The sequence below is a fragment of the Capra hircus genome, chromosome 2, assembly GCF_001704415.2.
Source record: "Capra hircus breed San Clemente chromosome 2, ASM170441v1, whole genome shotgun sequence".
Taxonomy (NCBI): domain Eukaryota; kingdom Metazoa; phylum Chordata; class Mammalia; order Artiodactyla; family Bovidae; genus Capra; species Capra hircus.
Genome location: NC_030809.1, coordinates 39,805,320 through 39,830,758, shown reverse-complemented (window position 1 = coordinate 39,830,758; position 25,439 = coordinate 39,805,320). Strand labels below are relative to the sequence as shown.

The 25,439-nt window shown below is 43.4% G+C and overlaps 1 protein-coding gene across 1 annotated transcript in view; it reads right to left on the bottom strand.

Moving 5' to 3' along the window:
* PLEKHM3 (pleckstrin homology domain containing M3) overlaps nucleotides 666-25,439 on the bottom strand; it is a 213,784-nt gene continuing 189,010 nt past the window's right edge. Inside the window, 1 exon segment of the mRNA XM_005676438.3 lies at nucleotides 666-6,894. Coding sequence (XP_005676495.2) covers nucleotides 6,717-6,894 — 178 coding nt within the window. The 3' untranslated portion in view covers nucleotides 666-6,716.

The following is a 25,439-nucleotide window of genomic DNA, read 5'->3' as shown; positions in this document are numbered from 1 at the left end:
CAGCCCTGGGGAAGGTCATGCAGATAGTTTTCATCACCTCTCAGCTCCCAGAGGGCTGCTGTCCTCACAGAGACAAGTCCCCTCTACTTTCACTCTTTGCTTTCAAAGTATGGTCTTCATGGTCTTCAGGAATGACCAGTGGCCTTGCCTAATGGCCTACCATCTGGCACTTGCTCCTCTGATTTGGAGAGTACAGTGGTGATGAAAGCTTGGGGGAAAGCTGGGATAGATGCTCCATGTGGGAGCTGTGGTGGGTTTGTCTCAGATCAGAAAGAAATCATGGTCTGTTTTGGCCAATGAGGCCTAGACCACCACATTTGCAATTTTTTTCCAAGTTTCACTATATTTTTCATAAGCATAGGAAGGGCTGATTAGAATATTGAGGTTGAAGAAATCAGGAAAAAAATTAAGTCTGTAAGATTAAGAGCTATTTTATATATCTATATATCTGAATCATTTTGTTGTATACCTGAAACTGACATTGTGAACCAACTACAGTTAAAAAAAAAAAAAAGTAAAAATATTAAGAACTATTTTAAGGTCCCAATAGCTCACTTTCAATAAAGTTTAAATCTTGACTTTGAATTAACATCCAGCACTCATCTTGGGCTTTCACCACCCCCACAAAAACAGTATTTGAATGGAGTTGTTATGAGAGGAGAAAGTACTTTCTGCATTGTTTATTGAGAGAGAGATAACTTTATACATCAGGAACTGGTGCACTTAAATTATATGACAGATGACTGTAAAAACTAGGGGTCTTGTCCACAACACAGTTTCTTTTTTTTTTATTATTACAGTTATTGATATTTTAAAAAATGATGTAAACAAAACTATGGATAACTTATGCCCAAACAAAAGGCAATAAACTCCAGAAAACAGAAATAATACACATATAAGTTACAGTAGATATTACAAATAGCTCAACACAGAGTGACAGAGTAATAGCCCAAGCCCCAAGTTTTAGACAGTTCTGTACAGCATGAACAGAAATGAGGGAAAATGACATCTATCTGACCCAGGAGCGTTAAGAACAAGTTGTGCAAAGACTTCCGCACCCCACGTTCGATGCTCTTCATTTCCAACCTACACACTTCCTCTCCTTTTACTGTTCTCTAAAGATAGATTTTTTTTTTCTTGAATGTTCTAGGATAGGCTATTCACAATAGGATCCTGAAAGGTGACCAAAATCAGAACCTAAGCCTCTGGTGGTGAAAGCCTAATGTAATAGCTTGGTGGACTGCCCACACCATGTAGAAATGCCTTCACCACAATCCATCCAAGAAGCCTCTCACTTCCCACTTGGAAGACAGGTGGCAAAATAAAAGAAACCCTTTATACAGTAAAGGAAAAGAAAATCCTTGTGTTTGGGTAATTTTTTTCACCTGAAAAAGGCTAAGTTCACTGACTTTACAATTAGAATCTGAATAACCAGTTTAATTTCTCTACCCATTGGCCTTGGCAACATCATGACATTCCCCTGAGTTTGGTTCATGAAAAGCAAGCAAGCAAACAAAAGGAGTAATTTGAGAAATAGCATAAAACAGTCAAAACATTATGTGGTTGTATCTTTAGTGTTTCCTTGTTATGTGTCAATGGCGCCAAGGAGTGTTTCCACTAGTCTGCTCTGACAATGTGCTTCCAGCAGGAACCCTTGTACTCATGAGGTTAAGGCACCAGGTTAAATGAAGGTGAAAGGTTTGACATGTGCATGGAATATGTGGGCTCCAAGCGTGCCTGTGTCGAGAGCAGCCAGCAGGGAAGAAGCAAGGTGATCCATATTGAGGCAAAGGACCCTGCAGGCTTCAAGTGGGTCTGCTAGTCTAGGCTAGAAGCACGAGGCAGTACTATAAGGCACTCCTAAGGGGAAAAAGACATGAATACGATGGTCAGTGTGAGGAGCCACAAGCCCTAGAGGTCCACCAGCCAGTTTACCAGGCCTGAATCTGGGCTCAGGACTGCGGCAAGGAAGGTCAAGGGAAGGGAAGAGAGGCTGGTCTGCAGCTCAGCAGCCTAGGAGGGTATCTTATCGTGTTGAGTTTCCGTAAGTGCCTGAATCTTCTACCTGGGTAACAACTGGCTTCACTGCAGACCTTCCTAACAAGATGGCATCTCTCTCTACAGGGAAAATCCTAACAAAACAGCAGCTGTCTTTTCACTCGGGGTTAACAGTGCCTTCCATCACCTTGGAGGCCACTGCAGGAGGAAAGGGCTCTATCGCATGAGCCCTTGGAGCCCATTTAAATTAAAAGCCCCGACGACTGTGGGTGTGCTTGGGATGATGTTCCACACTTTTCTTTTGACTTTTGTCAATGACTTTTGACAATGGCTTGGGGTACTGGTACTTCACTGTTGAAACACTGTCCCCCATGGTAGAAATCACATTTCTCTGTTTAGATGAGCTGAGCAGGGCTTGTTCACCTGTCACTGGGTTCAAGTAGTGAAGCAGGGCAGTGAGTTCTACTAAACTGAGGATTGGAAGAACGGTGCAGAGGACACAACACTCGGAGCTGTGTTAATGCCCAGGTGTTGGCAAGGACCGGGGAAAGGAAAACAGAGTGGTTCCAGCGACTCAGTTCAGGCCAACGAGGGCACGTTCGCTTCTTTCAGATTTGCCCCAACTCTCTACTTCTCTCACATTGTCTTAGAGGAAGAAAAGTAGTGAGACAGGAACCTCAAGCCATAACGGGGTGGGGGGAACTGCGCTTACCTCTTTACTGGGAGAAGTAAAAAAAATAAAAAAGAAAATCACCTTGTGTTGACTCCAGGCAGTATTAGAATCAGGAGCTGAAGATTTACTTCACAGTCTAGTTGCTTCAGTCAAGAGCAGCACTCCCCCCCCCCGCCACCCCCACAGCAACAGCAGCATTGGCTTAACCCTAAATTAGGAGCCAAGTGTACCTTGGCTTCCTCAGATCATGCTTCTCTTTGCAGAAAATGCTCAGTGCGGCCTCACGCAAGTCCTTCCCTGATGCAATGATTTACGTGTGGCCCTTTCTGGCTCATGGGTAGAGACAAAGCCACAGGTTTGGAAGTCATGCCTTTTCGAGAAGGCACGGGAAGAAACTATCCAGTGTGGGTGTGCAGTGTGTACAGATGCACAGACAAAAACAGAGGCTGGACTCCACGCAAGGGGACTCACTGCAGCTTAGCAAAGGTGGCCGACAGCAGCCACACTGCTGTGAACAGCTCGGCTCTCCGCGCAGCCGGAAGGAAGCCAGGCACAGTTCCTCAGCAGGGGTCTGAAGGACACCACTGGGTTGGCTGGAAACCACAAATCCCAAGTCCTAGCGATATTCCCTTCTTGGTGGAGGCCTAGTCTGGAAGAATCCAAAAGTGATTGCCTTCTCAGCTCATCAAATATTAAAGCTCCTAGAGAGATTACTCTTAAGCACAATGATCATGAAGATGACCATAATACAGTCCCCTGAAAAGGCAGTGAGGCAAAGGGGGAAGACGGGAGTTTTATGTGGCTTTCACATACAGAGCTTTCAACTTGGAGAAAGAGCCACCCTGGAAAGAACATGACTCCCATCCCAGTTGACTGCTTTTTAAGCACTTTGCGGCCTTCCTGCTGCGGTGCAAACTGAGGTCTATTTTAAGAACTGGCTTTTTTACTGCAGGGTGAGATGCCAGCATTTCACCAGGCTTGGACTGTCCCACAATCGAGTTTCTGGCACGGCGAGGAGGGATTTCCTCAAGTGATACACCAGGGAAGGGGCCTTTCAAGAGAAAAGAGTTTCCCTGAAGTTGGCTGCCAGCTCTAGGAGATTAATGGGCCATTTTCTCCTGGGCTTTATGTAGGAGATATTTAATATGGGATGAAAAATGGACCATGAGGGAAAGCAGGTATTAGCTTAGGTCTTAAGGAGGTGGTAATCCACAGATTTGCTTTCATTTCGACAGTTTCTAAGTAGTGGAACAATTACCTACAGTGCACCAAGTAATTTGTTAGGGTCGAAAACAGTAAGGGCGTTCAGGTGTGCGCTAAGGTATCCTGGGTTGAAAACAGCAACTTTGAATTTTTGTGGCAGACCCAAATGCTAAGCCAGCTCTGCCCTGTCTGTTCATGTTTGGGGGTTGGTGGCTGAGTGTGTCATGTAGGCCTGCGGCTGGCACTGGCCAGGCTTTCGGGGCTCCACAAAGAGGTGGGAAACGGGCTGCTGGGGAGTGCTTCCAGCTCTGGTAGCTGATGCTGATAGCACATTTATCATTTTTTTTCCCTTTGGAAAATAAGCAACAATGTGGGTGGGAAGTTCTCCTTAGAGGTTCACAGGGATTGCCAGTATTCTGCTGGACCTCGAAACAACCCTGGTAGAAGCCAAGGCCTTGGGAGCACAGACCCAGAGTATCAAGCTGACTCTTGGTGGGTCTGACCCTGGGGCCTGTGAGACAGGACAGGAAATTCTGTACACGCAGCCAGTGTGCTAGAAGGGGAGGAGATGGCCCTGTACTCCGGGTCTCCAATTGCAGTGTGCTAGGGATGGCCTTGCTGACAGCTGGAGTCACAGATACATTAATTATGGCAAAGGCAGAAGTAAGCTACAGTGACAGGGAGCTGGGGGCGGAGGGAGAAGGCACTTTGCCATCGGAGCACATCTGTTTTATAATAAGCAGGTCTGTAATTCTCTTGTGAAAGATCACGTTTTGCTATCTTCTCTGAGGCTGGAATATATAAATACTGTATTTCACGAAGGGGAAGAGGAAAGGGGAGATGATCAAATTTGTTTGCCTGTTTGCCAAGCGCTTGTTTGAGATTTTCCACCCTTTTTCTTTTGTGTGTAACAGTTTCTATAGAGTGGGGTGGGGCGGGGAGAGGGAGTCAACTTGTTTTTCTAAAAGTAAAAGTCACCGTAAGGCGTCTCATGAATGGGGCCCCGGCCTTTTAATAAGTTTTCATGCCTTGGCTACAGCTACTGTATAATCAGAAGATAAATGCATGAGTGGTGCTGAGCTATTAACGTTGAAATGTGTGGTCTGGGGCCAAAGGAATGGGTGCGGGTTGAGAGGTGAAATGCTCACACCCAACAGTCTGCACAGAAGTGAGTCTGAAATGTCACATCTCCAAACGAACAGAAGCATCGTGAGCTGGGGTCACAGGGAGCCAGGTGTGTGGAAAGGAGCAGTGAAGTTAAACGTCCCACGCGCTGTGGGAACACTGGTTCTCTAGGTCCTGCTAGGAGTGTAGCTACTAAACCATGGAGGCTTTGAAGGCATCTGCTCAGAGGAACGGTGAGAATCTTCTCATATAACCTACTGAGAATTGCTTAAATATAAGCTTGTTTTTTGGTTCTGGAAAGAGTTAAGGTGGAAGGAATGGGAGCCATGCTTTCTGGTGCCAAGCTATCTGCCATTTTAGTCACTGTGGCCACTGTGCTAAGAGGATGCTGTCGAGGAAGAATACCCCCCTGGCCAAGTGCCTGAGCAACTCATTCTTATTCCTTATTAGCTTAGCACTTTGTATCTCACTTCATGGTGGCAACGATGCATGTGTGTGTGCATATATATATATATATATATACTTAAATAAGATTAGATTTAATTCTTTAATTATATTTGTCAGTTTGGTATTTTCTTCATAGTCTAAAGTTGGTACTGGGAAGTTCCAAGGTGCTCTGATTTTTCAAAACAATTAGGAAAGTATGAAAGCAGACGTGGTGACATTGACAAATGAAAGGTCAGAGTGAAAGGGCAATGAAGAACAATAAAAATAAATAAAGTGTAATGAATATGTGGGAACTGCCCACACAGGATTCTGTGAAAAGAAAACTGCAGATCCTCTCTTGGAATGTGTGTACTCTACACCCGACCTCCTGGTCCACAAACTGATATATTTAACAATCCGAAGTAATTTCCTCCAGCCAGTACCATTAAAAAAAAAAAAATCATCCTGTCACCCATGGAACTCCTGGAAGACTGCTCTTCAGAGCCATGTTTCCAGCCTGGCAAAGACGGTCACGTCTCTGGGTGGATGTTGGGATTCGTACCAGCAAACAGACAGACAACGTGTAGGTTACTGAGGTCTCTTGTCAGGAAAAATGCTTTCTGAGATTAACTTTAGAACAATTTATCTAGCTCTCCTGATAAATTAGGGACACACACTTTCTGTCAGAGGGAGCTCACACTCCTGATTTCCAAGCTGTAGAATTCAGCTTAGGGGATCCCAGCCTTTGCGATGACACAGAGGTGAGAGCCGGGACATTGGCTCCTGGAAGGATCCAGGAGTCACTGCTGTGTTTTGAAGCTTTTCTTATGAAACTTGATGATGGGTGCTTGCCTCAGTTACCTCATCCTCTGTGAAGGCTAAAAATAAATAACACAAAAACAACTCAAAGCACTCTTCTGGAGAAAATGCTTTCTCCTAGGTCCTGTGTAATAAATGGCTCCTGAGAGCCCCACAATGTCTGAACTATAAAGCCTTGTGTGTAAACCACGTTTGGCTTGGGGGCAAAGCAGCTGAAATTCATGGCTAGGTGTAATCCCACTATTGGTTAACTTCTTGAGCCACAAAGCTCCATGGACCTTTAAGACAACGACTTATACTAAACATACGTACAGGACATATAGGTATGTATGCATATACATTTATAAATATATATATCTAGCTGAGGATGAGACGTTAACTTCTCCCAGAGGGCTCTAACTGTCTAGTTTGGAAACCACTGGGGCTGATAGATGGTTGAGAGGTCACCGCCCGGCCTTGGACTCCTGCTGAGTCAGGTGTTCTGGTAGGACAGCTCAAACATGTTGCAAGCCTCCTCCAGGCTCTCGTCCATGTTCAACCTCCGCCAGAAAGACTTCTGCTTCATCTGCAGCTCTCGGCGGACACATCGTGGGCAGGGGACAGACTTCTCTTTGCATTCAGCGTGGAAAACGGCTCCACAGCTTTCACACCTGCAATAACCAACCACAGAGATGATGAGTAAGGTTGAAGTGAGCAGGGCAGGAGGCTGGAAGTCCAGACCTCTGCACAGCTCAGGTCACAGCCTTTTATTCCTGACCCCTCGAAGAGACATGACTCATAGAAGTGGGTTCTTTCCTTTTCCAAAAGACACAAGGTTGAATTTCATTTGAAAAACATGTTTTTTGTTTTTGTTTTTGTTTGTTTGTTTCTGATTAGAACTAGCTGGGGACAGGCTTATGTTTTCTGGGTGGAGGGTAGTCAGCAGTCAGTTAGCAATTTTGTGATCATGGTTACAACAGACAGAGCTCTAGAAGCTCCATGTGTTAGCTCGACTGAGAAAGAAATGGGGGTAGTGACTCTAGGGTGAAGTGACAGGAAATAAGAGTGGAGGGCCCTGCCAACTGAAAACACTCCCAACACCAGTGACAGCCCCTGTGCCATAGCGGTGAAAATGTGCTTCCGCTAACAAGAGCCAAGCGGTTCCCTGTCACTCCCTACCTTTATCTGACACTTTGGAAAGTGTCAAAATGGCATATTTTCAATTTCTGAATGATAGACTGTGGTCTGTTGCTCTTTTGAGTTTTGTTTTTTTAAATTAGAAACTCCCTCAAACCTCTCTATATCTAGCTTCATGACACACGTGGGAACAGTAAAGCATGAGAGAGTTGGGGAGAAATCTTGTTTTTTAAGGAAAACAAAAAACACACAAATGCTGTAATTTATAGAGAGGAGACATTCCAGGTGGATGATGTTGTTTGGCTTGGTGGAAGCCTGTAGGAGTCTAAATGGCTTGTTTTTACTGCAAAGCCTTTAATAATGAGTAACTGACAAGCTTCCCTAGTGGCTTAGATGGTAAAGAATCTGCCTGCAATGCAGCAGACCTGGGTTCAACCCCTGGGTCAGGAAGACCCCCTGGAGGAGGGCATGGCAACCCATTCCAGTATTCTTGCCTGGAGAATTCCATGGACAGAGGAGCCTGGCGGGCTACAGTCCATGAGGTTGCAAAGAGTCAGACATGACTGAGTAACACTTTTCTCACTTTTAATTGACAAGCACAACTATAGCTGCTCCATTGGGTGGCTTGCCAGTAAGGATTAAGTTCTCATCCTTCCTCACGTGCATGCAGGTTCAATGATGGCTGTGAAGGAGCCAGTCCTCAGGGCTCAGCCTTATGCCTCCTACTTTTCTTTGAGTTTCAGACCTGGGTGTGGGATGGTCTCTGGAGTGCCACTCCCTGGCCTGCTATTGGCTCAGGATTCAGAAAGTTTGGTCAAAGGAGGATCTTCCCACCCACGCTGGTACCCAGGAGAGAAGGCAGGGACTTAGGGGGAGAGCCACTAGTGTGTGGGCAGGGGCTGTATCTACGAGCTTAAATCTGTATCTATCTTAAATCCGATAAATCTGTATCTATCTGTATCTACAGATTAAAAGACAGAAGCTTCACTGTACCCAGTAGTCTCTACCTCCAGCTCAGCTGCTGCTGCTAAGTCGCTTCAGTTGTGTCTGACTCTGTGTGACCCCACAGACGGCAGCCCACCAGGCTCCCCCGTCCCTGGGATTCTCCAGGCAAGAACACTTGTCTAAATACTGCATAGCAGTGGTTAGTAGAGCAGGCAGGGTGAGATGGCCTAATGCCAATCTATCTTCAAATCACATTCTGCCTATAGGACTGCCATGGATGGTACTGTGTGCCCCCCAAATTCCTATGCTGATGCCTCAGGCTCCAATGTATCTATATTTGGAGATAGGGTCCTCAGGAAGTAATTTAGGTTCACGGGAATCATAAAGATACGTCCTGATCTGATATGATTTGTGTCTTCATAAGAAGAGAACTAAAGAGGAACTAAAAGAGCCTCTTGATGAGGGTGAACGGTGAGAGTGAAAGAGCCAGGTTAAGACTAAATATTAAAAACACTAAGATCATGGCATCCGGCCCCATTACTTCATGGCAAATAGAGGGGGAAATGGTAGAAGTAGTGACAGATTTCCTCTTCTTGGGCTCTAAAATCACTGCGGATGGTGGCTTCAGCCATGAATTGCTTCTTGGCAGGAAAGTGATGACAAACATAGGCAGTGTGCTGAAAAGCAGAGACATTACTCTGCCAACAAAGGTCCATACAGTCAAGGTTATGGTCTTCCCAGTGGTCACATACAGTTGTGAAAGCTAGACTGTAAAGAAGGCAGAATGCCAAAGAATTAATGCCTTTGAACTGTTGTGCTGCAGAAGACTCCTGAAAGTCCCTTGGATAGCAAGGAGATCAAACCAGTCAATCTTAACGGAAATCAACCCTAAATACTCACTGGAAGGACTGATGCTGAAGCTGAAGCTCCAGTATTTTGGTCATCTGATGCGAACAGATGACTCACTGGAAAAGTCCCTGATGCTGGGAAAGATTGAGGGCAGAGGAGAAGAGGCTGTCAGAGGATGAGATGGCTAGATGGCATCACCGATGTGATAAACATGAACTTGGGCAACTCCGGGAGATGGTGAGGGACAGGGAGGACTGGCATGCTGCAGTCCAGGGGGTCACAAAGAGTCAGACACGACTGGGTGACTGAACAGCAACAACAGGAAGGACGAGAGAGCCCCTTCTCTACCCCTGCCTGTACTCGGAGGAGACGCTAGGTAAGGACCGAGGCAGGAAGGCAGCCGTCTGCAAACCGGGAAGAGCGCGCCGGCCAGAAACCAAGCCCTGCTGAACCCTGACCTGGGACTTCCAGCTGCCAGCACTGTAAGAGATAAATCCAGGCTGTGGTATTCTCTGTGACAGCCAGAGCTGACTAAGACAGTGACCCTGAGGAAGTTACTTCACTTCCCTGAGCTTCAGCTTCCTTATCTGCTAAGCTGGGTTTCCATTAACGTGTACCTCATCTGGTGCTGTGTGGCTCAAATGAGATCACAGATACAGCGTTTGCACAGTTCCTGGCACCTGGTTAACACTTAATCACACAGCTGAGACGGCCTCTTCCAGTGTCAGCAGCTACTTGCTGCCTTCCTGCAAGTCTTCATTTCAGCCTGATTTCACCTATGCCACCGTGGTGACCTGAAGGCACTCAGATCAACCCTGTCATTTCAAAGAGAGGAAAACTGAGGTTCTAAGAGGGATAGTAGTTGTCTCACGAGGACACAGCGAGTAAAAGCCAGAGCAGAGACTAGAACCCAGGACTCCCGGCAGCCCAGCCAAGGCTTGTACCTGAGGCCTGCTTATCTAAGTGAGAGTAGCGCGTGATCACGGAAGGACATGTGGGGCTTCAAGTTAGAATCCTTGTGTCCAAATCTCAAATCTTTCTTTGAGTGACCTTGGGCATGGAATTTATATCCTTGGTACTCACAATGACTTCCGTCCTAGTCAGTGGGGTCTCAGAGGAAAACGGGTGGATGTACATGGAAGGACCCGTCAAATAGCAAGTGGTTCGAGGAGCAAGCGAAAGGGTACACCAGCTCCCATGGTGACGCTGGCACCTGCCTTCTTGCCTGGAGCTGCCGGGCTGTCGACATGGTGGGGTCATCCTTATCATCTCTCTGGCCTCAACCCCTCCCTCCTTCCCAGGGAGAGTGCAGGCAGGGAATGAAGGGCAAATACAGGTGTCCTTGTGCCTCTCTTGTCTGGCTGGCTCCTCCTCGGTGGCCTTGTCCTCAGTGGGTCACACCTCTGTAACCTCCTACTACTGAAGGGAGGTGAATGATAACTTTAATAAATTTCCTCCTTCCTGCCTCCTCTATCCTGCTGAGTTAGTCAGTGACTTACACACCTAGGGATGTTACACTAGGGAATGACTGATAAGGAGACAACCGCTGGGTTCTTTCAGTACCACTCCCTGTCTCTGCTGATACCCCCCTCCCACCCCAGTGTGAGTGGAGAGGTTGAGTCTTATCAGATATTTCTGGTGCAACAAACACCCAAGGGGTGGATGGAGGGACTAAGTACACCTGCTCTTTCTAGCCAAAGGTCACTAACTGGAAAATAAAAAAAAGTGTAAGATAAAAAATGAATGATTTCAAAATAGAACCAAGTCCTATTTTTTCTAACAATCTGTAACCCAGCAGGCATCTTTTGACCTGTGTAAGTGGATAGACTTATCAATGACTTTCCCAAATTCAGAGCCTGTACTGTTAAAATTTCCCCCTGATCCTCCCTTTACAGAAAAGGAACAAGGGCAGGAGAAGGAAGGAGGAAGAGAGACTCTCACATAAGAGGTATGAGCTCTGTAGTAAAAATGTAGTGTGCAGGAAAAAATATTTACATAAAAAATGCAGTATTCTTTTCTTTGAGAATAGGACTTTACTAAAAAGAACCTTTCACACTAAAAAGATTCACTGACCCCTTAGTTTTTACTGAATTTCCTAACTGTATTAAAAATACAAAATACAATTAAACATAACTTTTAAGGAACACATCTTTTATATAAGGCAAAGCTACCGACGTATTTGTCTGGGCAGATAATTGCTACAGATAATGAAAGAGCAGCGTCCCTTTGGCATTCCTCAGTGATACATCCAATGAAAGCCAGCTCCTTCATTTCTGAGTCATCCAGTCCAGCAGTCAGCAGTCTTTGGATTCTGCTGTGGCCCCTGGAGAACAAAGACCGTGTGGCCTCCCTTTCCAGGGTCGTGTCATGGAGGATGTGACTGCATAGACATATACTTGCTATAACCAGGGCCATGCAATAGATTTTCCTGTTTTTTTCTTGAAAGCATTCACTGCTTCACTTAATCCAGGGATCTCAGCCTTGGCACTAGTGATGTTTGGGGCTTAGAGTCCTTTGTTGTGTGGTGCTATTCTGAGCACTGTGGGCTTCCCAGGTGGCGCTAGTGGTAAAGAATCTGTCCGCCCATTTAGGAGATGCAAGAGACATGGATTCGAACCCTGGGTTGAAAGATCCCCTGGAGAAGCAAATGGCAATCCACTCCAGTATTTTTTGCCTGGGAAATCCCAGGGACAGAGGAGCTTGGTGGGCTACAGTCCACAGGGTCGCAAAGAGTCGACACGACTGAGCAGAAACACCACCACCACCTTCTGAGCACTATAGTATGTTTAGTGGTATCCCTGGCCTCTGCCCACCTGATGCTAGTGGCAAACCCTGCTCCTCCCGTCAATGCCTCCAGACACTGCCAAATGTCCCTGGGGTGGGGTGGAGGGCAGGCAGGGGTAGGAAACTTTCTGGGTTGAGAACTGTTGACTCAACCTATCTGGACAAGGTATCACAGAGAGGGTACCCAGGGAGTACATAAACAGCACCCTCTCCAGGTAGAACCTGCAAGTATTCCCTGTGGGCTTACAGTCAAATTAACCAATAAGGTCCAGTGTAGTGTGTTTATTCACGTCATTTTCACAAATACATATTTTAATATATCACTTGATTAAAATGGCTGAAACTCACTTAGCATTAACCATCCTGTGGTTTCTAAAATTCGTTTAGGCCATCATTTAAGAAGCCTATACCCACGGCACAGTTCTGTGTATTGACTGCGCTGTGCTGTGTGTCACAGTCGTGTCCAACTCTCTGCAACCCCATGCACTGTGCTCCTCCAGGCTCCTCTGTCCATGGCGATTCTCTAGGCAAGAATACTGGAGTGAGCAGCCTATCCCTTTGCCAGGGGAACTTCCCAAACCAGTAATCAAACTGGGGTCTCCTGTGTTGCAGGCAGATTCTTTACCAGCTGAGCTATCAGGGAAGTCCATGCATTGACTAGTAACCCTCAACTTTCTATCAGCTCACTTTGATTTTTCCATTCTCCCCAAAGGCCATCTTGGTGACTGACCCTGCACCACATTTATCCCCTCTTTGGCCAAGAACTTCCAAGGTATTTCTCTGTGGCGTTCCTTCCTTCTTCGAGCCCTATCTAAGCCATCTAGAGAACCAAAACCAAATACTTTTCTATTTGCCCCATAAAATAAATCTCTTTTACCTAATTGTGAAGTAGTTCAGTTTCAGTGACTTCTGCAATGGAAAGAAGACCAGTAAAATAGCAGTGAGGCCACTTACTGCAGAAGGAGAGCACAATGAGAGACAGTAATCCTGAAATCTTGGCCCTAGCATTACTGGGATCTTGGAGAACTTACTTCATCTCGGAACCTCACTTTCCCGAAAAGGCTAAGAGAAAGCTGGATTAGATGGTATTTAAGGTTCCTTCCAACCTGCAGATTTTGCGCAGAGGAAAAAGAGCTACTCTGGGTTTTATCTTCTTTCCAAACTTCCTTGGCCCCAGGTCTGTGAATGAATGAGTGGGAATGTAGCCCTGCTGGTCCCTGCTCAGAAAAATCTCAGACTGACAAGCTGGGAATGAATAAGCCTTAACATGAGATGAGCCTTAAAGTGAAGAGTGAGATTTGAAATGTTATTTGCATTCATTAGTCAAGTGATGAAATAGCTTATATATAGCTCTGATCATCAGGAATTGGGCCAAAAGGAGTTGACTCTGCCCCTTCAAATAAAATTTCAACCAAACATTAAGGACTTCTCTCTAAGTTTTCTCCCAATCTTCATCAGCATCCCTTTTCCCCAAGAAAAATCCCCAGAATTGTTAAATGTTGTGGGGTTATTTTGTGGGGGTGAGGACTGGCTAGAGGCAGTAGGCATTCATCAGCCTACACGGAAGTACTTACTTTTGTGTTTTAAACATTGGGACAGCCACATTGGAGAGGACCAGGTGCCGATCAGTACAGTGTACTCCAGAGGATGTGTGAGGAGAAAGGAGTAACTCAAGGTTTGAGTCTGCGGAAGCCCTAGGGGTCAATACCATTAATGATTGGTGCATGCCTGGCAAACTGGTCCCCTTCCTTGGAACGGGGCAGAGGAATATCTCCACCAGCTGGGGGAAACAGAAATCTCATTCTGTGTCTTAATAAAGGCATCATCAGACGAGACTCTATTGTTCAGTCGCTAAGTCGTGTCTGACTCTTTGCAAGCCCATGGACTGCAGAGGCTCCTCTGTCCTCCACTATCTCCTGGTCGCTCAAAGTCATGTCCATTGAGTCGGTGATCCTATCTAACCATCTCATCTTTAGCCGCCCCCTTCTCCTTTTGCCTTCAATCTTTCCCAGAATCAGGGTCTTTTCCAATGAGTCAGCTCTCCACATCAAGTGGCTAAAGTTTGGAGCTTCAGCTTCAGCATCAGTCCTGATGAATATTCAGGGTTGATTTCTTATACACAACCCTAAAACTTGGCTTACTGACCTACAGCAAATGAAAGAGAGGTCCAGAACCCAGAAATCAAATAGTCAATTGCCAAGAGATTGGACAGACAGGATGTTCTTATTACAAGCTATCAAATTCAAGAAAACTCACCTGTGACAAAACTAACAGAACTAAATATGTGCAAGGGAAAGGCTTGCTTCTCAAATACTGTGGCAAAGAAGCAAGAATTTCTGGCTGCTGAGAGTTTCCTGTTCTGGAATGCTGATGATGTGAAACCAATTAGAGACAGGCTGAGGATGGCTTTGTCTGTACCCTTCCAGCTTCTAGCCGCACACAGGGAGGTCACAGGAAGCCGCGAGAGGCCTCTGCCCCAGGTTGAGGTCACTGAGATGCTTCTACTCTGTTCATGTTGGGTTCCTCCCTGGCTGCATTTTTATTTTTGGCTCAGGCAATGACCTCAGATATTTCACTAGGATTGAAATTCAGGCTTAGCTTGGTTGGATCTCTGACAAGGGAAAGACAGGCCCACAGAGCAGGGTGAGCTCTGGCTGATTTCCACTCAGTGGAGCCCACGACAAAAAGGGTGGGGCGCAGAGTAAGTGCACATTATCAGGCATGTGTGTGCGGTTTGGGGTATGGCTGCTATGTAAGATGCCTCACAGGGTCACTAGTTATTATTGGTTTTTCTCAGAAACCAAGATGATTATTCAAATCTCTTAGCTAAGGGAGGTAGTTACTGGGGCCTGGTTATTTTCATGTTTGGGGTTGGTGTTTCCTTCTGTTCTTCAGTCAGTAAATGGATGTCAGCAAACAATTTATAATTTGCTTAAATAGGAAACGAGCCAATATCATATATAGCATGTCTGTCTCTCTCTGTGTATGTGTGCTATGCATGTACTTATATAGCTATATGTACGCTGTTTAGAAGAGTACACAGAATATGTTACTAAGCATTCAAAGGTAAAATGAATTAAATATGATTTAACTAGATGATACAATCTAACAGGTTCATTCTTTTGAATGAATGAATGAGCAAGCCTTGTGCTGGGATAACCAGAAATCCATTCCCCAGGTACCCCTTGGTTTTGCCCCAGGAGAAGCAGGTGGGAGGGGGGAGGGAGACAACAAAGGGTCTGGCTCCTTGGACAATGAGGGCAGGGATGAACTGCATCTGGGTCCATCACATTAGGGTTGTTAACTGTGTTGTTATTTTTTTTTTTGGCTTGGGGTGGGTAGGGAGGTGGGTAGTGAAAAGGTATCCCCTATAGTTTGATTGGAGTTCTATGAGATTAGAAAAGATCAAAGATCCAGTGCCTTTGACTAAATGTCAGGCAGATTTAGGCACGTTATGTGCTAATTTGTAAAGCTATCCCGGTAGTTCTGAATTATAAAATGCACAAATTAGATATTTAAATCAGACAACATCTATAAGGCCCTTTGCCCCTATTTTTACATAAATTATCCTTAAAATAGCTCTCCTAGTTGTATTCCCTTTTTAAATAAGTCAGTCAGTAAATAGATAAACATGAAATGAAATAATAAAATAGCTGGTGGCTTCTCTGGTCCCAGAACTAGTAAATGGTGGGTCAACTTTGGCTGTGATTTCTGTCTTCTGACTTAAATCTGGCCCTCTTTCCACAGTTACTAGCCACATGGCCCTTTAAGTTACTTAGTATATCCCCAAATACCTGCTAAGGCTCAAATCTGGGAAGAACAATTGGTATGCCCTGAAATGATCTTTTTATTTACCTTTTAATCCCTGAAGTTAATTAAGGAAGGTTTTTTCCCTGATTACAGCCCACAAAGCATTTGGCTTTCACAGGTCTTGCACTTTTAGTTTGTAAACCCAAGCTCAGCTAATACCTTTGACAAGAGCTTTACTTAAAATCTTGGCTTTGAAAATAGAATGTAAACAAGGGTTAATTAATTCATTTGCTAATTTTGCTACCCTACTGGGGACAGTAACTCACCATTATCTTCAGTGCTAATGCTTAATAAATGCTTCTTGCTAATTTGCAGGTGGTGACAGGACTTCTCAGTAATACTCTATGTATGTAAAATCATAATAGATTTGACCTGAATGAAAAAAAGGAATTTCTGACACTTCTAAGTGTTTTGTTTTTTTTTTAATGGTTCACCTGGCAGTTAATATCATTCTCAACAGACAAATCTCCATTACTTCTTGGGATTACTTCAGGAAAATCTTGTTTTAATATTAGAAAAAGTAAACCGAAGGAGGATTTTAAAATTTTCTACAATTTTTGTAAACAGCTAGGATATATCATGATTGTAGCCATTAAAAAAACCATAAATAAGAGCAATGGCTTTCTGTGAAAACCTCTAAAGTAGTTCAAAATATCTAAGAGTCCAAGAGATGTTTAGAAATATCTTGCTACATCTAAGATAAAGACAGTAAATATAAGAATATTATTAGGTTAATGCAGATTAAAAAAAATTATCTTGGCTTATGTATATAGACTGCTGTTTAACTTACCAGCCTACCTTTAAAATGTAAAACTGAAAAATTTAACTGTCAAGGTTTGAAGTAAAACCTCTTTAAAACAAACAATAATTTATAAAAATAGATACCAAGATTCTGATGGGATTTACTAGTATTTAACATACTACATTTCAGTTCCTCAAGACACTTAATGGAACACAAATAAAGGAAACTGTCAAGCATGGGTACATTAGAAAAATGCAGAAAAGTTCAGAAGGTAGATCTAGTTTAAACAGCACGATTAGTTACGCAGGAATAAGTTAAATGATGTAAATTTAAAAGGAGAAAGGCATTCAGATAAAAGACCCAAAGTGTTTTGTGATTACTTACTTCCCTATTTGTCTCTTCTCATCAATACAATTTTCTACAATACAGTATTACTTTATTTTCTAATACTCAATGTGTTCTAGGCCAGTGGTTCTCAAAGTGTGGTCCCTGGACTAGTCAAACCAGCATCACCAGAGAATTTGTTAGATATGCAAATTACTGGGTTCCACGCCAGACTTACTGAATTATAAACTACAGGGTGGGGCTTGTCACTATTTTAACCAGCCCTCCAGAGAATTCTGATGAATAAGAAAGTTCAAAAACAACTGCTCTAGGCCAATCATTTCCAAAGGCAGTTGTTCTATTTAATATATTAGACAAAGCTAGTCTATGTATTCTTGGGGTTCCCTGGTGGCTCAGACGGTAAAGAATCTGCCTGCAGTTTGGGAGACCTGGGGTTTGAACCCCAGGTCAGGAAGATACCCTGGAGAAGGGAACGGATACCCACTCCAGTATTCTGGCCTGAAGAATTCCATGGACAAGAAGCCTAGCAGGCTACAGTCCATGGGGTCACAAAGAGTTGGACATGACTGAGTGACTTTCGCTTTTCATTCTAAATACTTAGAACAAAAACATGGACTTAGCAAAATGAAATAGGAAGTGATGTTAATTACTGTTTTTTCATAGGACTTTACATTTCATGTCTATTAATATGTTCCTACAGCTGATAAATAAGCATCTCATTTTATTTTGCTTTTCTTTATCACAAAATGGAGTTTTTCTTATATTTATTGGCCATTTGCATATTGTTTCTGTATATTGGTCTGTGTCCTTTGCATTTTCTGATGACTTTTATAGATTTCTTTTTTTTATATTCAGGAAATTAATGCTTTGTCACATGTGTGGTAATATATCTCCAAGTTTCCTGTTTACATTTGCCTTTATCTATAAAATTTTAGGCATTTAGCTTTTAAAAAATGTATTTAAAAGCATTTTGCTTTCATGGCTTCTGGGTTTGTGTCAAGTTTAAAGAGACCTTCCACATTTTAAGATGATAAAAATATTCACCCTTCTTTTCTTCTAGTACTTTACGGGTTTTTGTTTTGTTTGTTTTATACAGTAACATATTTGATCCATTTGGAATTTATCTTGACGTAAGGGGTATGGTAAAATCCAGCATTAGTTTTCTTTCTCCAATGGTTATCTGGTTCCCAGTTCCTGTTATGGAATGATCCATTTTTGTGTTACTAATTTGCTGTGCTACCTTTATTGTGCATTAAATTTCCCTATAACTTGGATTTATCTCCATGCTTTCTGAAATCCTATTCCACTGATTTATTTTCCTATGCCAACACTGTACTGTTTTATTTTTTAAAATATTTTAATTTATTTATTCGGTTGTGCTTGGTCTTAGCTGTGGCACTTGAGATTTTCAGTCTTTGTCACAGCATGTGAGATCTTTAGTTACAGTATGCAAACTCTTAGTTGCAGCATCTTGGGATCTAGTTCCCTGACCAGGGATCAAACCAGGGACCCCTGCATTGGGAGCGAAGAATTTTAGCCACTGGACCACCAGAGAAGTCCAAACAGTATACTGTCTTATAATACATTCGGATATCTGGTAAAAAACAGTCTCCCTTCAAGTAAACAACTTTAGAATTAATCTAAACAGTTAGTTATAATTAACACAAGAGAAGACTCTACACATGGACATCACCAGATGGTCAACATCAAAATCAGATTGATTATATTCTTTGCAGCCAAAGATGGAGAAGCTCTATACAGTCAACAAAAACAAGACCAGGAGCTGACTGTGGCTCAGATCATGAACTCCTTATTGCCAAATTCAGACTCAAATTGAAGTAGGGAAAACCGCTAGACCATTCAGGTATGACCTAAATCAAATCCCTTATGATTATACAGTGGAAGTGAGAAATAGATTTAAGGGCCTAGATCTGATAGATAGAGTGCCTGATGAATTATGGAATGAGGTTCGTGACATTGTACAGGAGACAGGATTCAAGACTATCCCCATGGAAAAGAAATGCAAAAAAGCAAAATGGCTGTCTGGGGAGGCCTTACAAATAGCTGTGAAGAGAAGAGAAGGGAAAAGCAAAGCAGAAAAGGAAAGATATAAGCATCTGAATGCAGAGTTCCAGAGAATAGCAAGAAGAGATAAGAAAGCGTTCTTCAGCGATCAATGCAAAGAAATAGAGGAAAAGAACAGAATGGGAAAGACTAGAGATCTCTTTAAGAAAATTAGGGATACCAAGGGAACATTTCATGCAAAGATGGGCTCGATAAAGGACAGAAATGGTATGGACCTAACAGAAGCAGAAGATATTAAGAAGAGGTGACAAGAATACACAGAAGAACTGTACAAAAAAGATCTTCATGACCTAGATAATCATGATGGTGTGATCACTAATCTAGAGCCAGACATCCTGGAATGTGAAGTAAAGTGGGCATTGGAAAGCATCGCTATGAACAAAGCTAGTGGAGGTGATGGAATTCCAGTTGAGCTATTTCAAATCCTGAAAGATGATGCTGTGAAAGTGCTGCACTCAATATGCCAGCAAATTTGGAAAACTCAGCAGTGGCCACAGGACTGGAAAAGGTCAGTTTTCATTCCAATCCCAAAGAAAGGCAATGCCAAAGAACGCTCAAACTACTGCACAATTGCACTCATCTCACACGCTAGTAAAGTAATGCTCAAAATTCTCCAAGCCAGGCTTCAGCAATATGTGAACCGTGAACTTCCAGATGTTCAAGCTGGTTTTAGAAAAGGCAGAGGAACCAGAGATCAAATTGCCAACATCCACTGGATCATCAAAAAAGCAAGAGAGTTCCAGAAAAACATCAACTTCTGCTTTACTGACTAGGCCAAAGCCTTTGACTGTGTGGATCACAATAAACTGTGGAAAATTCTGAAGGAGATGGGAATACCAGACCACCTGACCTGCCTCTTGAGAAATCTGTATGCAGGTCAGGAAGCAGCAGTTAGAACTGGACATGGAACAACAGATTGGTTCCAAATAGGAAAAGGAGAATGTCAAGGTTGTATATTGTCACCCTGCTTATTTAACTTCTATGCAGAGTACATCATGAGAAACGCTGGGCTGGATGAAGCACAAGCTGGAATCAAGACTGCTGGGAGAAATATCAATTATCTCAGATAGGCAGATGACACCACCCTTATGGCAGAAAGTGAAGAGGAACTAAAGAGCCTCTTGATGAAAGTAAAAGAGGAGAGTGAAAAAGTTGGCTTAAAGTTCAACATTCAGAAAACAAAGATCATGGCACCTGGTCCCATCACTTCATGGGAAATAGATGGGCAAACAGTGGAAACAGTGTCAGACTTTATTTTGGGGGGCTCCAGAATCACTGCAGATGATGACTGCAGCCATGAAATTAAAAGACGCTTACTCCTTGGAAGAAAAGTTATGATCAACCCAGATAGTATATTCAAAAGCAGAGACATTACTTTGCCGACTAAGGTCCATCTAGTCAAGGCTATGGTTTTTCCTGTGGTCATGTATGGATGTGAGAGTTGGACTGTGAAGAAGGCTGAGCGCCAAAGAATTGATGCTTTTGAACTGTGGTGTTGGAGAAGACTCTTGAGAGTCCCTTGGACTGCAAGGAGATCCAACCAGTCCATTCTAAAGGAGATCAGCCCTGGGATTTCTTTGGAAGGAATGAGGCTAAAGCTGAAACTCCAGTACTTTGGCCACCTCATGTGAAGAGTTGACTCATTGGAAAAGACTCTAATGGTGGGAGGGATTGGGGGCAGGAGAAGGGGACAACAGAAGATCAGATGGCTGGATGGCATCACCGACTTGATGCATGTGAGTCTGAGTGAACTCCGGGAGTTGATGACAGACAGGGAGGCCTAGTGTCCTGCGATTCATGGGGTCGCAAAGAGTCGGACATGATGAGCGACTGAACTGAACTGAAAGAGTTAATTAATCTAAAGAGGGCTTCCCTCGTAGCTCAGTTGGTGAAGAATCTGCCTGCAATTCAGGAGACCTGGGTTCAATCCCTGGGATGGGATGATTCCCTGGAGAAGGATACAGCAGCCCACTCCAGTATTCTTGCCTGGAGAATCCCATGGACAGAGAGCCTGGCAGGCTACAATCCATGGGGTCGCAAGAGTCGGACACGACTTAGCAACTAAACCACCACCATACCCCAAAGAGTTATAAGATTCTATCTTGACTCTATTAAGTTCAATGCTGCCCATCTTTATGTTTTTTTAAATGAAAAAAGTTGAAATGTATATCATCAACCAATTAAATTTATAATTTTATTTCTTAGTTTTATTTAATTTAAAAAGAGATGCCACAGTATAAACATATGAGGTAATCAAGGACCAATTCTGACTTTTTTTTCAGTCTTTACTTTAGATATTTGACATTTTGATAATAAATAACATCTCAGTTATTTATTTTTATCTCTATACAGTGACAAAAGTATTAACTTTTGGTGGGTTAAACTAATAGACTGCGTACATGTTTATTAGATTAGAAAACATGGTTTAACTGTTCAATAATGTATAAGCTTTTAGCCTAGTGTGCTTGAACCAAACATGTTGAAAAAAATAATGTAATAATGCTTAAAACACTGAATGAGAGAAAAATGCATGAACAACATGCCTTTTTTTTTTAGCAGCTCCTCTGATTCAGTGAGAACATTATTTGAAACTTTCACTTCCACTCTGCATATTAGTAAAAGCTAGATGGGGATGGAACCCAGTCTCCCACATTGCAAGCAGATTCTTTACCATCTGAGCCACGAGGGAAGCTCAAGAACACTGGAGTGGGTTGCCATTCCCTTCTCCAGGGGAGCTTCCGAACCCAGGAATCAAACTGGGGTCTCCTACATTGCAGGCAGATACTTTACCAGCTGAGCTACCAGGGGAGCCCCTGAAACTGATAACACAGTAATAAAAAAATGTTATGAATAGTTATACTATGTACACAAGTAATAAACAGACACATTAGACACCAGGAAGTCACTGCAAGTTGCATTTCTTTCAACGCTGTGTATATTCACTCATAAGACAGGACTAGGGTGGAGAAGGCTAGAGGGTTGTATATCAGCAAAGGAAACTCTCAAGGGAAGCAATGTGGTCATTCACTGGGAGAAGCCAGTGGGTGCCTTTCGCTTAGGTCTGGTTAACAATGTGCTTGCTAACTAATAACTAAGCCTTTCAGTGTCTCTGGGAGGTGACTTGGGCAGGCCCTCTAGACCCCTCAGTGAAAAAAACAGCTAGGAAACTTTTGTGGGGTTAGGTGGGGAAAAGGGTTAAGAACTGCTCTTAGGTACTTCTAAGCATTAGGGTTCGCCCAATTAGGTCTCTCTTTTTCATTTTTTAAAATTTACTTATTTTTTGGCTGTGCTGTGCAGCATGTGAGATCTTACTTCCCTGACCAGGGATTGAGCCTGAGCCCCAACACTGGAAGCAAAGAGTTTTAACCACTGGACCAGCAGGGAAGTCCCAGGTCTCTCTCTTCTAAACAGTGGACCTTACATAACTCTCAGGAAAGAGGAGGAAGGGAAAAGTCACCTTTCATGCTTGCTGCTTTGACATTCACATCAGTAGTGTCCCTTAGCCCCTGGGCTGGTGCCTCTTTCTGACTGCATGAAAATCATGCCATCCCTCAGGCTAACTCAGGCTTCACTCTTCCACCCTAATGTCATCCTACCCAACTCCACCCCTTGTCTTCCCAGGGAAATTCTGCTTGTTTCTTCATTCTCAATTCTGAAGTTTTTCTTCCCAATCACTGATATAAGCTGCTTTTCTACCTAAGTCTTTTAAATTTCCTTTCTCTCCACCACCTCTTTCTAAAAGAAGAATGTGTCAACTCCTCTCTTAAAGAAGAGCTTCAAGATACTTCTGCTTCCCCATGTTCAAGCCTAACTAGATCTTTTAGCCTAAGTTACCTTACTTCAAATTAGTGGCTTCCAATGTTTCCAGTGGTCATGTATGGATGTGAGAATTGGACTGTGAAGAAAGCCGGATGCCGAAGAATTGATGCTTTTGAACTGTGGTGTTGGAGAAGACTCCTGAGTGTCCCTTGGACTGCAAGGAGATCCAACCAGTCCATTCTGAAGGAGATCAGCCCTGGGATTTCTTTGGAAGGAATGATGCTGAAGCTGAAACTCCAGTACTTTGGCCACCTCATGCGAAGAGTTGACTCATTGGAAAAGATTCTGATGCTAGGAGGGATTGGGGGCAGGAGGAGAAGGGGACGACAGAGGATGAGATGGCTGGATGGCATCACCGATTCATGGCATGCTGCGATTCATGGGGTCGCAAAGAGTCGGACTCAACTGAGCTACTGAACTGAAGGGATGCAGGAGAAGGGGGTGACAGATGAGATGGCTGGATGGCATCACTGACTCGATGGATGTGAGTCTGAGTGAACTCCAGGAGTTGGTGATGGACAGCGAGGCCTGGCGTGGTGCAATTCATGGGGTTGCAAAGAGTCAGACACGACTGAGCGACTGAACTGAACTGAATGTTTCCAGTGCAGTCTTTAAACCAGTCACTGATTCATTATTTGCAAGTCAGTCTGTTATGTTACTGGTTTTATAAAAGGCATTTCTGTTTTTCACATGAATTATTTAAAAAAAAATACTTATTTGCTGTCTGGGCTCATGGGATCTTCGTATGTTGTGTCACGTGGGATCTCTTGCACGTGGACTCTAGTTGCGGTGCACAGGCTTAGTTCCCTGGCCACAGATCGAACGGGCATCCCCTGCACTGCAAGCTGGATTCTTAACCGCTGGACCACCAGGGAAGTCTTATGAATCACTTCTTTTAATACTCTTTTTCCCTGTTCTCTCATCAAAAAAGTTCTTCCCATTAATTTTGGTGAGAGCATCCACTCCCACCCCCATCTGTCAACAGAAGTAAGTGAGACTAGCTAGCTAAGGATACAGAGTAGTCTTTTACCCTCACCCTCCTAGGAGGCTTTGTGTCTCCTTCAAACTTCAGGCAACTGCTGATAACACAGTGAGGCAGAAAGGATACCATACTGTTTGACAGCCTGAATCTCCAACTACCTATGGGAATAGTATTGCAGGGGATGCTGGCATCCATGGATGGTGGAGTGGAATGGGGAAGGGGAGTGTGTTGCAGGGTGTGGGGGCAATGTGTAAATGATTGCTAAGCTCACCAGGTTCTATGCTCTGATACAATTCAGTCTAAAGAGCAACTTTTGTACAGAGTGCAATCGTCCATGAACTGCACCTTTAACTCTGTTTTATGTACTATGAGAGAATCAGGAACCAAGCAGACGATTACTAATGGTAGCTGTAGGTGGCAGAGGCAGATGCTTCCTGCTGCAGCATTGAGTGGGTTAATATTCAAAATACTGAAAGGATTCAATAAAGATATAATGATGCATGTTAGATGCTGAGATAAGAACAAGAAAACAACTTTAACAGGATACTATTTGTACTCCTACAGTTGGATGAAAAAAGTCTCAAACCATCATAAACATATACTGACAAAACCAAGATACTATTGTACCTCTTGTAATTCTAAAGTATAAAAACAGTTCATTTCAAAACATATTGCTCAGTCTGAAAAGTCAACATTTTTTATATGGAAAGGTAAATACTCTTTCTCTTCTCCATTGTGTATTCAGGTTACTTATTTACAGTCCCACAGAGAAGAAAAAAGCACACACTAAGAAGTGACCTAAAAGATGCTTTGAAAATTAAGTTACCTGGGTAGCTTAGCAAAGCTCAAGTCTGTGACAGTGAAGGCTCCACTGGGCCAATAAAACACATCTGCCCCTAATATATAGTTGAATGTTAGCGATCACTCGATAAAAGTCAGATATCTTGGCAATGTCTACACTTAAGTAGGCAAATTCCCTGAAATGAGCTTAAAGGCTGTTTAAAATAAAATAGGTAAGTAAGGGTTTGAAAAACCAAAGTAAAATAAACTTTCCATTCATAAATTATTTATTGAGCATTTACTATGTGCTGTTCTAGATGTAGAGGATGGAGCAGTGAGAAAAACAAGAGTCCCTTAAGAATCCTACATTATTTCTAAATGGTGGACTGAGTCAACATTTGAATTTATATCTTAATCCCTTTGGGTGGATTGTATTAAAAAAAAGCATCAACTTCCCTGAAAACGTCATGACAAACTATCAAGAGTCTAGTACAAAAGGGACCTGAAGTAAAGCTCTCACGAGCTCTTACTTCTCTGGTCAATAAGAGCTTAAAACAGTGTCATATGCCTGCTATGTAGAGGGGTAGGGGATGGCTGGTTGAAGGTCACAAAGCAACTGAGTGGCAGAGTTAGGAATGACATCTAGACTTTCAAGTCATCAGTCCAGTGATTTTTCTGAGGACTGCTGCTGCTAAGTCGCTTCACTTGTGTCCGACTCTGTGCGACCCCATAGACGGCAGCCCACCAGGCTCCGCCATCCCTGGGATTCTCCAGGCAAGAACACTGGAGTGGGTTGCCATTTCCTTCTCCAATGCATGAAAGTGAAAAGTGAAAGTGAAGTCACTGAGTCGTGTCCAACTCTCAGCGACCCCATGGACTGCAGCCTTCCAGGCTCCTCCGTCCATGGGATTTTCCAGGCACTAGCCTGCCTCTATTTA